General features: G+C 36.7%; 1 protein-coding gene across 3 annotated transcripts in view; it reads right to left on the bottom strand.

Moving 5' to 3' along the window:
- Positions 1-15,827, bottom strand: part of gsap (gamma-secretase activating protein) — a 62,399-nt gene that overhangs the window by 34,664 nt on the left and 11,908 nt on the right. For 2 of the 3 annotated variants that reach the window (XM_028450889.1, XM_028450891.1), the window contains 9 exons: positions 14,728-14,784; positions 13,431-13,477; positions 13,250-13,338; positions 7,872-7,949; positions 7,647-7,757; positions 5,248-5,340; positions 4,923-5,091; positions 3,771-3,861; positions 50-119 (listed from right to left, as the gene is read on the bottom strand). In XM_028450889.1, coding sequence (XP_028306690.1) covers positions 50-119; positions 3,771-3,861; positions 4,923-5,091; positions 5,248-5,340; positions 7,647-7,757; positions 7,872-7,949; positions 13,250-13,338; positions 13,431-13,477; positions 14,728-14,784 — 805 coding nt within the window. The remainder of the gene's footprint in view (positions 1-49; positions 120-3,770; positions 3,862-4,922; positions 5,092-5,247; positions 5,341-7,646; positions 7,758-7,871; positions 7,950-13,249; positions 13,339-13,430; positions 13,478-14,727; positions 14,785-15,827) is intronic. The other variant, XM_028450890.1, reaches the window with a different exon arrangement.

The following is a 15,827-nucleotide window of genomic DNA, read 5'->3' as shown; positions in this document are numbered from 1 at the left end:
AAGCAGGACATTCTGAAGCTTCAGGTCCCGCGCTTTAATTGTTTCTTACCTAGAATGAACTCCTGGATGGGATCAAAGGATTCAAAGGGGTTGACGTTGTCACAAAGCCACTCAATAATCTGCATATGTTGAAAATAAAAACACACAGGGAGGCCAGGTAGTGTTATACAGATGTTATAGATACTAGTTTATGCATGCTTCATTATTACATAAATTACTACAATATTAGTTTGTATTACATCCTGCTGAGCCTGCTGCACTGAAGGTTTTATAAGTTTAGAAGTTTTTCTCTCTTTTCACATTAGTGAAAAAATTAAAATGCTAAATCAAAATACATTTAAAGAAAAAAGTGGACTATTCTTCAAAATTTCATAGACAATAACATACCATTTGCAATCACATATTTTAGAACAGTAAAAAAAAAAGCTTTTCATGCAAAGAAAAAGTTTTTACTTGCTCAAGGTTCAACAAGACCATAAGCGCCTTCCCACCCTGCCTCGCACCCCCTCCATCATTACATCATGCCCCCACTTAGGGGGCGCTGTGCAAGTTTGGAACCACTGAATTAAGGCAAAAATGCATGAGCTTTAATTTGGTCAAACAGCAGATACGGTGATGTGAGCTTCTTTTCCTTTTAGTCTTAGTATGAGTTAAATTGTGTTTTTTTTTTTTTTTTTTTTAAAGAAAAAACAATCCCCCTCCCCCACAAATGACAAATGTCAGATACTTAATTGATATTCATTAAGTTTTTTTATGCAGTTAATTCTCCACCTTCTTCATTTTTAACAGAAACGGGCCTTCTCTGTAGGCTACATCGTATAGCTGTCGTTAGCATCTTAGCTTAAAGGGCCAATATTAAGCTAAACCAACTTTTCTGTGCTTTAAACATTATAAAAGTGCTATTAGGCTTCATACACATGCCCAAAGTGTTTTTTTCATTGATTCCATCAATCGTTAGTTAGAGGGTGATTTGCTCCTTTCTTACTGCAGGGTGAGCCCAAACACCACGCTACAATTTGATGACGCGTTCCCACTTTGATGATGAATTTGACACGGCACCGAGCTGGAGAAGCCGCGCCTCCAGGAAGCTTTCTGCCATGATTGACATGTAAATAGACACGCCCACAAAGGTGAGCATTTCAGCATTCTTCCCGCAGTGCTATGTATGTATTTTCTACTCTATGTCTATGTATGTTTATAAAGCAGCATGAGCTTGGTTACGGAGTGGTTGGGAGGAGGGCGGGCCATCCTCTGCCCCTACGTCCGTGCGGGGAGGAGAAAGTCAATGTAAATCTCGCGCCAGGCCGTACCCATATCCGTAAACCCATGTAAATCTGCGATGGTAAAACAGGGGACGGGACCCGGATAAACAAACTGCTTCTCTCGTCTCCTTTTTCGGCATGTACAAAAAATGTAAAAAAAAAAAAAAAAAGTGAATGTAACCATGTCGGAAATAAACTGAATAAATAAATAAAAAAATAAATTGTCCCGTCTATAGACACGCCCACTTATGAATATGCATAAGTAGGCCGCAAATCAGTTTGTGTAGAGTTGCTCAGAAAGTGACTTTTCAGAGGCTAAAACTCTGGAAAACAGGCAAGTTTGGGAAAATAAACCTCAAATACTATGTTTTTGGGGTTCTTAGAACAAATGGAGATGGATGAAAAATAGCAAATGGCTTCATTTCAATAATAAAAACACACAATAATAAAACATTGGAGTGTGACATTTGTGTCCCAGATTGAAAAAACTAAATAATAATGCAGTAAAAGACAGAACTGGACAGTCGCACACAGCTACAGTAGCTACTTTCGTGGTTAACCTTCAACAAGTCCATTTAAGCCCAGAGACTTTGAGCACAACAGCACAAAGTACAGGGATTAAAAGTTAAAAACTCATGAGCACAAAGAAAGCAATCATCTTTCTGAAAAGCCTCTACAGCAGTGCCGGTGGCCCAATTAACGGTCTGTTAGCAGTACAAAGGTGTGCAAATGTCCTCGAGCTTAGCTGTAGTGATAAACTCATTTAACCTTTAAATAGAGAAACTTATAGGATTTTAATATATCAACACAGTGAAGCAGCATTAATCACCAATTACAATGATAATAAGATGTGTTTGTGGACTAATGTCTGTTGTTATGTTATTATTATAATTTGTTTTATTAACTTTCTTCTTTATGTAGTAAGAATAAAACAATTGTATTACTTTTGATGAAATACTTCAATTGGAATTCCTTCCTGCCATTACTAGAACATGATTATCAACAGCCACATGCAGCCCTCAGTCTTATTTTGTGCAGCAGGTAAAATACATATTTTTCTCTGTAAACATATTTCTAAAGGTGCTATTGACATGGAATCTTTCACCCGATGTGGGTAACAACTCATGTAACCCACACATGCAAAGAAATCAAACCACAGATGTTCATAGTAATTTAAGTTATGTGTAATAATTTGAAATTTGCATGTTTAAAAATATATTTACTGAGAAAAATGGTGTTCATCAATACTTATTTTACCTGCTGTATGTGTAGACACATAATTACACAATGCGCAAAATGACTCCAAAATGACAAATGAAAATGTGAGAAAGTGGAAAATTATACAAAAATATAAAAAAAATGCAAAATCCAAAACAAAAAAAAACCACAAAATTGGCTCTAAAAAAAAAAAAAACATGCAAATGACCAAAAAATAAACAAAAAACTATTTAAAAAATACACAAAACAATACAAATTTACAACAAACCGACACAAAATGAAGACAAAGAAATACACAAAATGGCTTTAAAAACACACAAAACAACATAAATGACAAAAAGACACAAAATAAAAACAGAAATACACAAAAATGACTTTAAGGACACAAAAAAAACCAACATAAATGACAAAACGAGAACAAAAACACACAGAAATTCCTTTATTTCCCATGTTAAAGCTCAGATTGGGGATTATTCTAAATGCTAGCATAAATGTTAATAATGTGGTCCTCTGATTACATTTTTGTGGCCCCTGCTGAAATAAAAGTTGCCCATTCACTATGTTTGTCCTTCCTTGTTTTAACTCCAACTTGGTGAATCGCTCACCCTGTTGAACCTTAGAGTGTGATTTAGTTGCTGGTTTCTCCTTCAGAAAAAATGTATTTTTGATCTTGTTTTGCTTTTGTTTTGACAAAGGGAAGTCACAGGCTAATGGGGTTGGCCTGAATATCAATAGCATTAAAAGATGACAGTTATCTGGTGGCACCACATTAAAGATACTGAACCAAAGCCTGGATCACGTCGGCTATTTTTGATCCGTCTCATTCAGATTATTTCCTACGTAAGACATCCTGCCTTTCTCTCAGTTTGACTCAGTGTGTTTCTCTCACATGTTGTTGTTTTTCTTCTAGTGCAGCAGCCTGTTTAGTCTTTCTCCTTCTCCCACGCTTTCAACTCAAGGTTGACACCTACTGTATCCCCACAGAAACGCACTGCGCTACATGCATCTATTTGTCTTGAGGGAGTGTAAATGACAGCAAATCGTGAACACTGTGTTATAAATAGCTGCACGCTGTGACAGTTTCCCTTATTTTTCAGTCGTTTGTCGTCCCTCGAGTAGAGCCTATTGATCTCCTAACTTAGTTTGAGACTCAGAGGATTGCATTCTGACGCTGTGAAGTCCTGTGATAGTGCATTATGCCAGCATTGTAGCGAAACCAGAAAACTGCAGTGCCTCAGTGAATCTGCTTTAAAGGTCACTTCTTTTTCTTTTTTCTGTCTGCGTATGCACCTCCAGCTCCAAGTTTGGGTCATTTCCCATGTAAACCAGCAGGCAGTGGAGGGCAGCCAGGCGCTGGGGGTCAGTCGTACTGCTGGGACTCCTTGAAAATAGAGGACATGACAATAAATACGCTTTTATGCAATGAATAAGCTGAAAACGCTCAGACATGGGGAGTGGCAAAAAGCTAGATTTCATGAGCCATCATTTGTTTTTAAGCTAAATTTAAAGTAATTTCTAACCTTTAACACCTGTAATATTAACATTTGTCTGATTTTTTTATTTTTTTGCTTATTTTGTCTATAAAATGGTCAGTAAATGTCCCATGAGGAAGTAATTTTACCCTTTAGACTTCAAATAATTGGCAGCTTTTTTTCACAATTGATCACATGTTCTACCAGTATAATATCATTTTAAAATGAAGAAAAACACAAAAACAAAATAGATTTTTTCAGATTTAGTAGGAAGAAAACAATGAAAGATCACATTAATAGCAGATTTTTTTCAACAAATATATAAAATTTAGAATGTATAAAACTATTTGCAATAAAAAAAAAAAAAATCTAATTTCTAAATGTGCAAAAACAGGCCATTTTATGGCAACTATTACACCCGCAAGCCGAAGCCATTTCTTTGTGGTTTTCTAAGGAGGGGATGTGATTACCATAATGTTTGTAGGTTGTCAGTAAAGTGCAATATGTTAGATTTCAAAAACAGTTGGAATTTTTCCAATAGTTGCGAGTTTTAACAGAGTTCAGGTCATTTTAATGTGTGCATACCAGGATGTGTCGCCGGTGATGCGGTAGGTGTTAAACGGTTAGTGGCCATAGTAAAAAAAAAAAACATTTATTATTCAGTTAATCATTATTTTGGACAAATTCCATATTCATTGTATGAAATGGACAGAAAAATACAACCTTTAATTGCTTTAAGAATAAATTGCACTGTTACCTGGAAACTATAAAATACATCAACAGCAAGAAAGCTGCAATTATTATTTCTGTTTTTGAAGAACTGAAAATACCCCCTGAACTCACAACTTGGAAATGATGGGTTTTTTTGTATAGTATATGTATATATGTGTGTGTGTGTTGTGACGTGTTATTGTCAACTTTAGATTTAAATGGAAAAAATAAATAATTAAATTAAATTAAAAATGTTTACCCCATTCTACTTTTAGATTGCAGTATCTGCAGCAGGTGTGCTGTGCTGAGCTCAGCATTGTAAATCCTCCCACTGGTCACGTCCAACAGACAAACAGCAGATTCTTCCTCTGCCTGTAGCACAGTGATGTCAGCTGACCGAGCCTCCAGGCCCAGGTTCACCTCATCACCTTCACAGGGAAACAGAAAAAAAACATTCACAACTCACAGGAAACACAAGCTAGAAGTTGGACATTTTTCAAAAAAACAAAAAAAAAAAAAAAAAAAAGCATGAGCTGCACGCAGAGATAAAGAGCTTTGAAGCTGTGGTTTAGATCTCATCTTACCAGAGAGGAAGAGCGAGTGACAGAGCATCTCATGCTGTCTGCTGTTGATACAGTGGAGGAACAAACCCTGCACATACACCAGGATGTAGTGTCCTACAAAACACACCAACGTATTTCATTCACATCTGACTGTGGTTTGTTGACGGATGAGCAGATGGTGAAAACCAGGCCATGGGTGAATAATAATAGTAATGTAACCTTTCTCTGTATTTTACCCTTTCCCTGAGGGGTAGCAGTGGGCTGCCACAGTGTAGCGCCCGGGGAGCGGTTAGGGTTAAGGGACTTGCTCAACATCCCACAATGATGGCCCAGGTGAGATTTGAACCGGTGACCCGCTTCCTTAACCACAAGACTAATTTAGGAAAGGTCTAATTATGAAAAATAACCTCTCATCTCCTATTTCCTGCAAACACACAGTGTTCTAAAAGCCTGATGCACTTCAACCATGCATGAAGGATATTGATTAGACAAAGGTGTAACTTTATGTACAATTTACTGTTCAATGAATAATAATAATAATACAATTATTAATAATAATAATAGCACATTTATAAATGTGAAATACAAATTGATAAGTGACTGCTTTTCAGTGAAAAAAATATTTTTCTGAGTTTTTTTTTTTTTTTTTGGCTATTTTTTTTTTGTCTAATACATTTTCAGACTTTTTTAGGTAATCACCCACTTTGAACGAAGGTCAACTTTCAGACCCCACCTGCGCTCATTGCCCCCGAATAATCCTGATAAATAACACATTTTAAAATATAAGGGAACAAGTAACATCATATTTCATAATCAATCAAAAACTAAATTAAACCAATTGCCTGCATAAAAAACTAATTATAAAGTGGATTAGTGGAAAAAATGCAGGAAATAACACAACGCTGTATGCAGTTTGTGCCACAAACAAAAATTGTTGCTATTGAAAGTTGGTTTATTGTTCCACTCCATGTGAAGTATATGCTGACATAAATCATTATTTTTACACTTTAATTCCACGTTACAGTTTGTTCCTGGTCCTATATCTAATGCAGTCTAATAATTGTTTACATTTCTGCTACATTTTTAGGCTTATTGTTATTACTTTTTTTGTGTGTAGCCATTTTGTTTAGTGTTAATGATTTTTATTGTCAATGAAGAAAGGCATTTCCCCAGTTTGTCACACCCCACCGGGTGGTCATGTCTCCATTCCCCACGAGGGAGGTGCGCCACACACTTTGAGAAGCACTGATCTAGCATGACGAACTGTCAATTGTACCTTTGACAAAAGCCCCGCCCCCCTCATGTACTTTTGCTATGTCCGTCATGTTCCTGAGTTCGTCCCGTCCATAGAGGCTGGGAGAAGTCTACCGGTGAGTGTCAGTGACTCTTTTTGGAGCAACACCCGCACGATATCCTCCAGATCCAGGCAAAAGGGGTTACAATATGCTGTGGAGGGATATATTCAACATATTAATATAAACAACTAAGGGGACATCACAGCTATCGAAGTGAAAACATAACGAACCTGTCATGCTCCTGCACTGCTGGGTAAGTTTTCTTATTGCCACTCTATGCATACGCAGCGCCCCTCATTAAACAGTTTAGGTCACGTGACTAAGACTAAACCTTACCCTAAACCTAACCCTAAAATTTGTTGCGATATTGGGTTACAACATAACCCTAAACCTATGACACTACGTACTTGTAGTTCGGTAACCAGACCAATAGCACCGGTGGTTGTCCATACGGCAACCGTACAAATAGACACTTTCATTTGTAAACATCGCTTCAGTTGTGTTTTCGGCTTTGGAAACGGAAAGAACACGACTCCCCTAGCCAAAGTCTTGGGGTACCTGGGTATGCGACTTGGACAAGCCATGAGCGCACCGCTTCACCATTGTGCCTGCTCTGAGCATACAGTTACATACTAACGGTTGCTCAGACGTAGGATTGGACAATGACTGTTTGTGGGCGGGGTTTTGCGAAAGGTCAGTTGTTCTAAATAAAGTAAAATTTCAGTTACCGTAACAAAAAAAAATCTCATCAAATATTATCAAAGACATTATGTGAAGTAAGTATCTGCTGTTCTTTATTCTAACATAACTAGGATGTCCATCAAATCCTTCAGCCATCTATTTTCCTACAGTGGTGCATAAATTACCATGTGGGTTTGAAAGTGATGTGTTTTATGGTTACCCTTTCAATGACAAGATAACTTATTTATATTTCTGATGACAGCCTCACATTCAGTCCCCGTTTTTCTACTCGAGGCGGTATTTGTGTGCTGCTCTGTTTCTGCTTTCAGTGCAGAAGTTGATAATGTTTGCTAGCCCTAACTTACAAGCTTGCACACTTGGTTGATTTTATGATGATAGTGATATCTGTACGCGCCTGCATTTCATTACTGTGTGTGCAGTGACCTATGGGGATGAAGAGGGGATGGAGCAGTGGTGGTGGTGGTGGTGGTGGTGGTGCATCTGACGGCATCGACTCGTCGCCGCCCAGAGACACTCTGAACTTCTTGCTGCAGTCTGCAAAAAAACAGACGAGATGAATTTGACATCGAGGGTTGAAGATAAAGACAAGTAATGGCAAGTTTTCTCTTAACGTTGCATATCAGCAGATACACACACACACAGACACACCTTTGTGCACTAAAACCACAGTGTAGAGCAGCTCTTGTGAGTCCTGAAGACACTGACTGTAACACACACACATGCTTCCTAAAGGGCAGAGAAAACAAAGATCACACATTTGACATTTCTTACATTAACATGACATGTTTTTTTTTTTTTTGAATCAATCACATAATGAAGCGGTTGCAGCATGCACTAATCACTACTGTAATTACATGAACACAAGTTGCATTGTACACACACAGGAGATGCATCAATAAGAAGGTCGTTGGTCCAATAAAACACAGCACACAGCAAAGATTAGCTGTCTCTGGATCTAATACGGTGTCAGAACATTAAAACTGAACATTATGACCATAAACTAACTACAAACAGCTCATGAATGTTTAACTACTAATGTGAATTAAGGTCCTACAATACAGCAATACTCTCTATAAAACATCCCCTCTATGACTCTGTCCAATGTGGAGTTGACTGATCAAATATGACAGCTTAACAGCTGTTCCCTGGTGAGCTCACGCATTTTTATTAAATCATATTATAAAACAATATGAATGTGATCAGACCTAAACATGTTTAAAAAAAAATTGTTATTCTATATAATTAAATTTAAATATTAGTATGTTTACATTAATAGTCATTTTTTTGCATGTTAAATGTTTTGTTTTCTTATTATTATGTTTATTAATGTTATTTTTCAGGGTCGTCTCTTTTTAAATGTATTCTATTCAACTGTAAAATATTTTTATGTTTAAGGTTTAAGAAATGTGTGTAACCCATTGGTTAATAATAAATGGGTCAGTTTTTCTCATACCTACTGTTGCTGACTATTGTTACTCTGAGTAATATCACTTGATCAAGCCTTTGCTAACGTTGCACACTACAAAATAAGCAATAAAAGTACAGTGGATATAAAAAGTCTACACACTAGTTGACGGATCAAATATGATAGTTTAACAGCTGTTCCCTGTGAGCTCACATTTTTATGAAATCATATTATAAAACAATTTGAATGTGATCAGACCCTGATCATTTAATGTTTGAAAATGTGAAATGTTTTGGTTGGAATTTTAACACCAATTTCATGGTTTTAGTCTCTGACACTTCTTATAGGGAGATTTAATTTTGATTGATTCATTATGTCCTCCACAGAATAAGATTTTCACTGGCCATTTATTACCTCCAGCAAGGAGGTTAATGTTTTTGCCAGCGTTGTTTTATTTATTCATCCCAATTTCCACCGGATGCATAACTGCTGTGTAACAGCAACAAAGCTGCTACATTTCCATTAAATTCAATGAGCCAATCTCCACTGGATGCGTATGCAGCTACATAACTACTCAGTCATGGAGCCCTCTGCAACACATCAGGGGTTGAACGACTACATCATTTTAAAGGTCGACTTAATGAGCATAATAGCCAAGTCAACGTAGAGTAGTCGATGACGTCACCAAGAGCCGAAGCCAAGCCGAGTGGCAGCCGAGTGGCAGCCGAGTGCCGGTGTTGTGCCAAAATCTGTGACCGCAGGTGGCGACAGTTCCAACCCCTGCGGCTTCTCGGCGGACATTTACTCCCCCTTATCACAGATTTTTTTCGGGTCATAGACTTTGGCACAACACCACCAGCCCCTGGAACATGGGACATGCTATAGAAGCTAAGTAAACCCAGGAACACTGCTGCTTTGCCTGTCGTGAGTCTACGGTAACTGTTAAGCCCCGAAGCGTCCTCAGAGTCGGGTGTTTAGACTTTATTTGGGTTGTTTTTACAGTAGCTTGCTTCACCGAAGCCAGTGTTGTGCCAAAGTCTGTGACCCCAAAAAAATCTGTGACCGCTGTGGTTTCTCGGCGGTAAAGAAAAAGAGTAAACCTCTTCGTAGCTATTAAGGAGCTATTTATTCCCCCTTAAACATGACGCTCCAGTGGGTGAAGTAAATGCAGACTGGAGAAGAATTACAAACGTGTTTAAGGGGGAGTAAATGTCCACCGAGGAGCCGATGGGGTTGGAACTGTCGCCACCTCCGGTCACAGATTTTTTTCAGGTCAGATTTTGGCACAACGGCAGTCTTCCCCCGCTAACGAAGCCTCCGTCCTGCGCTGCTGATGTTTTCCAGATCTGCTTAATACACAGACATGTTACCACTACAGCTAGCGTTAGCATGTATATTAGCCATAGTATCTGCCTACCAGCTTCAGTTTGAGTAGAAATGCTTGATGTTGTGCTGCCTTGCTGTGTTGCACCGCTATCTTGGGCAAAAGTCAGGTACTGCGACAAGTCAACGTCACGTAGACAGAGTCGCGAGACAACACTAAAGTCGACTAGTCTGTTCTACCCTTACAACACATATGCAGACCTTCTATTGTTGCAGGACGACGGAGCAACAACACATAAGTTCCGCAAAGATAAGCCTGTGCGGAACAGGAAGCAGTGCACAGATACAGAATAAAACATCGGGTTTATTTTCAAAATAAAATACTCCGGATCGTAATTCCATCCATTTTCTGACCCACTTGCTCCTTTTTTTGGGTCACAGGGGTCTGCTGGTGTCTATCCAGCTTTTTTCAGGCGCTAGGTGGGGCTACACCCTAAACAGGGTGGCAGTGGATTGTATTTCACATATGAATATTGCACTTATCCATGGTTGAATCACAATAATCTCCACTAAAGAGGAAGATCTACAGGATAGGACCAAGGCGATTTACTTCTGCTCCTTTCGAAGGACACAATGCACTGTTTGTACGGCTTTGTGGTTCTCTACAACTCGCTATATCGTGCGATTACGCGTGAATTAACGAGATCTCCTGAGTCCTCGGCACAACAGTTCCGCATTACAGATGGAGGCGGCAGAGATTGACTATGGGGCCATGATGACGAACAGCGGATTACGCAGTGGAGACGTTACGAGTAGTTCCGCATCCAGTGGAAATCCGGTGTAACTCAAAAACTGGATGACACATTTTGATGAAATTTGCAGGAAATATCCCAAATGGGAAAAGAAATAATTAGTGATTACATTATGGAAGTGATCCAGGTCAATGTACCTTATCTGGATCAGTTTTAAAAAAAATTTAAGATGATTCAACATTTTGCACATTACATGATAGTCATAAATTCCGCTACACTCTGGTTTAATCATCCAACAGCACATCTGGGCTAGAATTTTTTTTCAAGCATTCAAATTGTGAATGTTCATGGTACCAGGATCAGGATCACTGATCCAGATAACTGCCAGTATCTGCAAAAGACGAGATTTGGAGCTGAAGTCTTACATATTTTAGTATTACCTTAGTTTTAGACCACAATGTGTGATTGTGTGAAAGACCCTGCTGCTTTTCCAATTGGATTTCGATATAGTGTTATACATTAATTTTCTAGAGCAAAAGGACTTCCTTTAGCCATAATGTGAAGATATAAAGACAAATGGATGATTCGCTCTTGTAATTTAAATGCATATTCCTCTCCGACCTAAATTACATGCCTAAGAAATTCCTATCAGGAAAAGAACGTGGTTTAAGTAATAGCCAATCTATATGGAGTTTTTAATTGGACATCATTATTATTATTGTATTAATGTATTCTGCCTTGCTCTCATTGTGTCATGTACTGAGCTGTTCCAATGGGGATTTGTTCCTTTGGGGAATTGAAACAGTGGTTATTATTAGAACCATCAAATCCCAATAATTGTGCAATAAATGTTTTTGATAACACAAAATGACACTTTTCCATATTTTGTAACCAATTCTAATAAAAATCAAACTGCAGTATAAGGCCTTCTGAGCCAGAGGGAAACATTCGACACTCGGACTGATTTTTAAACTCTAATTAAGGTTGGAGGGAAGAAAGTGGAAGAAGAGACGAAGTTTCTGATTAATTTACAAGCATCTCGGGGCAGATACAATCCTTGTCCTTTAGTTAAACCAAATATAAAGCCGCTTCGACGCTGTTTTTCTCAGCTACACAAAATGAGTGATTCTGTTTTGTTTCTTTAGCCTCGACACAATATTTGAGGATAACTCGTAAAAACAGCCGCGGGAGAGGACGATTCCAGCAAACACAACAAACAGAAATCAGTTGCTTTTCACAGCTTCAAGGGCATCACGGCCATGCAGGTAAGATTATTATTTTGATGTTCTTTATGGAAGCAAAAACCTCAGAATCATTGGTGAGATATAAACCTGCAAATAAACTCCAGTGATCCAGGATCCATGTGTAATCAATGGGATTGGAAAGGAAAAATGCAGCTATAATTGTAATTGTTGTTCACTCATATTTTGATTTTCTTGGTGATATGAAAATCACAGTCAGATATAAGCAGTAACAGGTACTTACTTCCTTGTTTGTACAAACACAAAAATACAAAGAGAATTAGCAGGAGGTTCTTTGAATATATCTATAGAATATGTAGATAGTAAGGGTGTCCCACAGTCCCCAACCGATATTGCTATCGGAAATCGGTTCGATATCGACAAAAAACAAACCATCTGATGATACTGGCCTGCATCTAAAATCTAAACTGACAGAACTAAATACAGAAATAAAAAAAATAAAAAACGAAAATGAACTTGAATCGGTATTTTGCACTTTAAAAATGTTTTGTTATTATTGGTTTTGACATTATTTTTCAGGGTCCTCCTTTTTTATGCTATTCATTTGTAAAATATTCTCAAGTTTGAATTAATTGTTAAATTGTAAAATAGTTTTTGTGTTATTGGATTTATTTATTTTTTTTCATTTTCTAAAAACATTGATATCAGATTAATTCATGTACCTCGATCTAAAATCCCTGATATTTAGTACTTTTTCAGGGTCATCAAATTTTAGAAAATGTAAATCAATTTACATTTTTTAAAGAATTCTATTCAATTGTAGAATATTATTATGTTTAAGGTTAAAATGTCTTTAACCCAGGTTTTTCAACCTTGAGGTCGTGACCCCATGTGGGGTCACCTGGAATTTAAATGGGTAAAAAAAATTCAAATAATAAAATAAACATTCACTAATTAAAATCATATTTCTAATTTTTTTTTAAATTCTTTTTTTTTTTTTCAAACACAATAATTATCAAACAACTGTAATAAACTTTAATAAACATGATCAAAAACTAATTCTTGAAAGAAAGAAAAAATGTCCCTGAGGTCACCAGAAATTTATGATATCAAAATGGGGTCACGACCCGAAAAAGGGTTGGGAACCTTTGCTGTAACCCATGGGTTGACAATAAATGGGTCAGTTTTTGTTCACACAGTACCTACTGTTGCTGACTATTGCTACTATTCTCTGTTTGGTTAATTTCATTTGATCAAGCCTTTGCTAACATTATACACTACAGAATAAGTAAAAATCAAATGTAACTGGGACACCCCTAATAGATACTGTATGTGTCTACGTGCTACCTGTTCTGTTGGTGAACACTTGTATCCTAACCGGCTCCTGTTCAGGTGTTTCAGTGTGATAATGATCAAAGCCAAGGTTTATAAATCTGTTGGTCGTATTAAAAAAAAACAAAGCATCAGTAAAGATCCTTCAAAATTAGCAACATTCAAAAAGCAAAAAAATCTTAAAATGTTTTACTGGATGGTTTGGAAAGAAGATGGTGGGAGGTCTAACTGGAGCTCCATCTGTTGAAGGAACACAAAGTATGGAGGTCATTCCATAGCCCACGCACTTTGGTCAGAAAAAAGTCTGACATTTTTACAAATTGTTTCGTGATTGTTCACTAGGCACACTGTACATTTTTAGTTTGATCAGATGGAAACTTTTACAAATATGGCCAATTTAGTGACGTAAGTACTCGATTTTCGCTTGTCCTTATTTTTCTTCCATTTTCAGCTTCCAATATCTCACATAGGAAACTGAAATTTGGTATAATAATACAGCTCCACTAGAGCTGGGCAAAAAAAAATGATTCAATCAATTTATCAAATTTGTAGATACAAAACAATTTCCATTTTGCAAATTCTAGTTTTAAAAAAAAAATTTTTTTTAATTTTTAAAATTTTTATTTCTTTTTTTCAACACAGTTTTTTCTGACTTTTTCGTGTTCCATCCTTGTGGGTTACCGTAGCACGATGTGAGCCAGCCCCCTCTTTGTTTACATGTGTTTAACCTTTGAGTAGGCTATATGTGCGCCACAGGCATGTTTGATTTTTTATTCGCACTATGCTGAGATGCTAAGGGAAGAGTTTATCATTTTATTTCATTGTAATGTCATGTGTTATAAAATATGTAGTTTAAGCTACTGTGAAGTTGCTGTTGCACTTTTCCTTAAACCTGGGTTAAAGCTTGAAATTGTTGAATGACAGAGCCTCATTTACTTTTTTATTTTGGGATTGTTTTATGCATTTTAACTCGAGGACAATCACAGCAATAAAGTTGCACTTTTGACAAGATATCTGATGTCTGCAATCATTTATAAGTGCACTGAAAAAATCGAAACTCAAATTTTTCTTTAAAAAATCAGAGATTTTTTTATCCAAAATTGCCCAGCCCTAAGCTCCATCTACTCTCTCAGAATATAGAATAATACCTGATATACATCTTATCTGATGGACATGCCAGAACCCTCAAAATTGGAAAAAAGTTTGTGGGTTTTGAGCTCGAACATGTTTGGGCCTTCAGTGAACAACTCAGCATATGTCGTGCAAAAATCGACACACACCCTCCTCAATAAATTGGCCATATCTTTAAAAGTAATAAATCGATCACACTAAACATTTATAGTGTCAATTGAATGATAACGGAACAATTCGTAAAAAAAAAAATCCAGAATTCTTTGAGATCGAAGTGCGTGGGATATCCTGAAAAATTGTTGAAATGACATGAATGAGAGTTCATTACTGGTAATTTATAATACATATGAAAAGCATACCACTGTGGTACAGCTGTGGTTTGGGAAGAACTGAACGCTTCGCAGCAGGAAGTGATTCTAAAAAGCACAGTTAGTGTTAATAGCACTGAACAGATTTTTGACAGTAGTATTCACCATTATGTGGAAAGCAGATTATTATTATTTTTTGATTTAAAAAAAAAAAAAAAAAAAAAAAAACAGTATTTATTTCAAATACCTTTTTACAACCACACATTAGGGCCACATTAAAATAAAAAGAAATCTGAGCACTACGAAATTAAATTTTATCAATCAATCAATCAATCAATCTTTATTTGTATAGCGCCAAATCGTAACCAATGGTATCTCAAGACACTTTACAGTAGAGCAGTCTTAAGGACGGACTCTTCATTTTATGGATACACACATATGCATATATACGTATATACACATACATATGTATCCCACACCCAACATGAATTCATCATGGCGGCAAGGATTTTATGAGAATAAAGTTGTAATTTTATGAAAATAAAGTAATCATTTTATTCGAGTTGTAATATTTTGAGACTAAAGTCATAATATTTTGCGAATAGAGTTGCAATTTCATGAGAATAAAGCTGAATCTTAAATAACTCGTAGTGGTATAGCGCTGAGAATTCCCTGTTGAAGTGAACCCAACTAACATCGATATAACTTAAATCGACCACTTCCAGCCACTTCCTCCTCCAATCAAGAGGCTATTTGCTCTAAATCAATTGGGTTCTTTCGTCGGAACAAACGCAAACGACTGCAAAGTGACTTTAAAGTCCTTAAACTGATAACAATGTGGTTATGATGGGCCAAAAGGCTTAGTATTTCACCATGTGTGAAACCTAAAGAGAAGTATAATCGCACTAAACACAGACAAGATCCTATTTCAATTTCATGCATAAAATTACAACTTCATTCTCCAAATATTATGACTTTAATCTTGAAATACAGTATTATGACTTTAATCTCATAAAGTTACGACTTTATTCTCATAAAGTTACGACTTTATTCTCAAAATATTACAACTTTATTCTCCTAGTGCCCAAGTTTGTTTTTTTTTATGTATTTTCCAAGTTTTGACCATAAAACAATTAACAGGTTTATCCATA

Source organism: Gouania willdenowi, chromosome 6 (genome assembly GCF_900634775.1).
Source record: "Gouania willdenowi chromosome 6, fGouWil2.1, whole genome shotgun sequence".
NCBI classification, from domain to species: domain Eukaryota; kingdom Metazoa; phylum Chordata; class Actinopteri; order Blenniiformes; family Gobiesocidae; genus Gouania; species Gouania willdenowi.
This window is presented reverse-complemented; position numbering and strand designations above follow the sequence as displayed.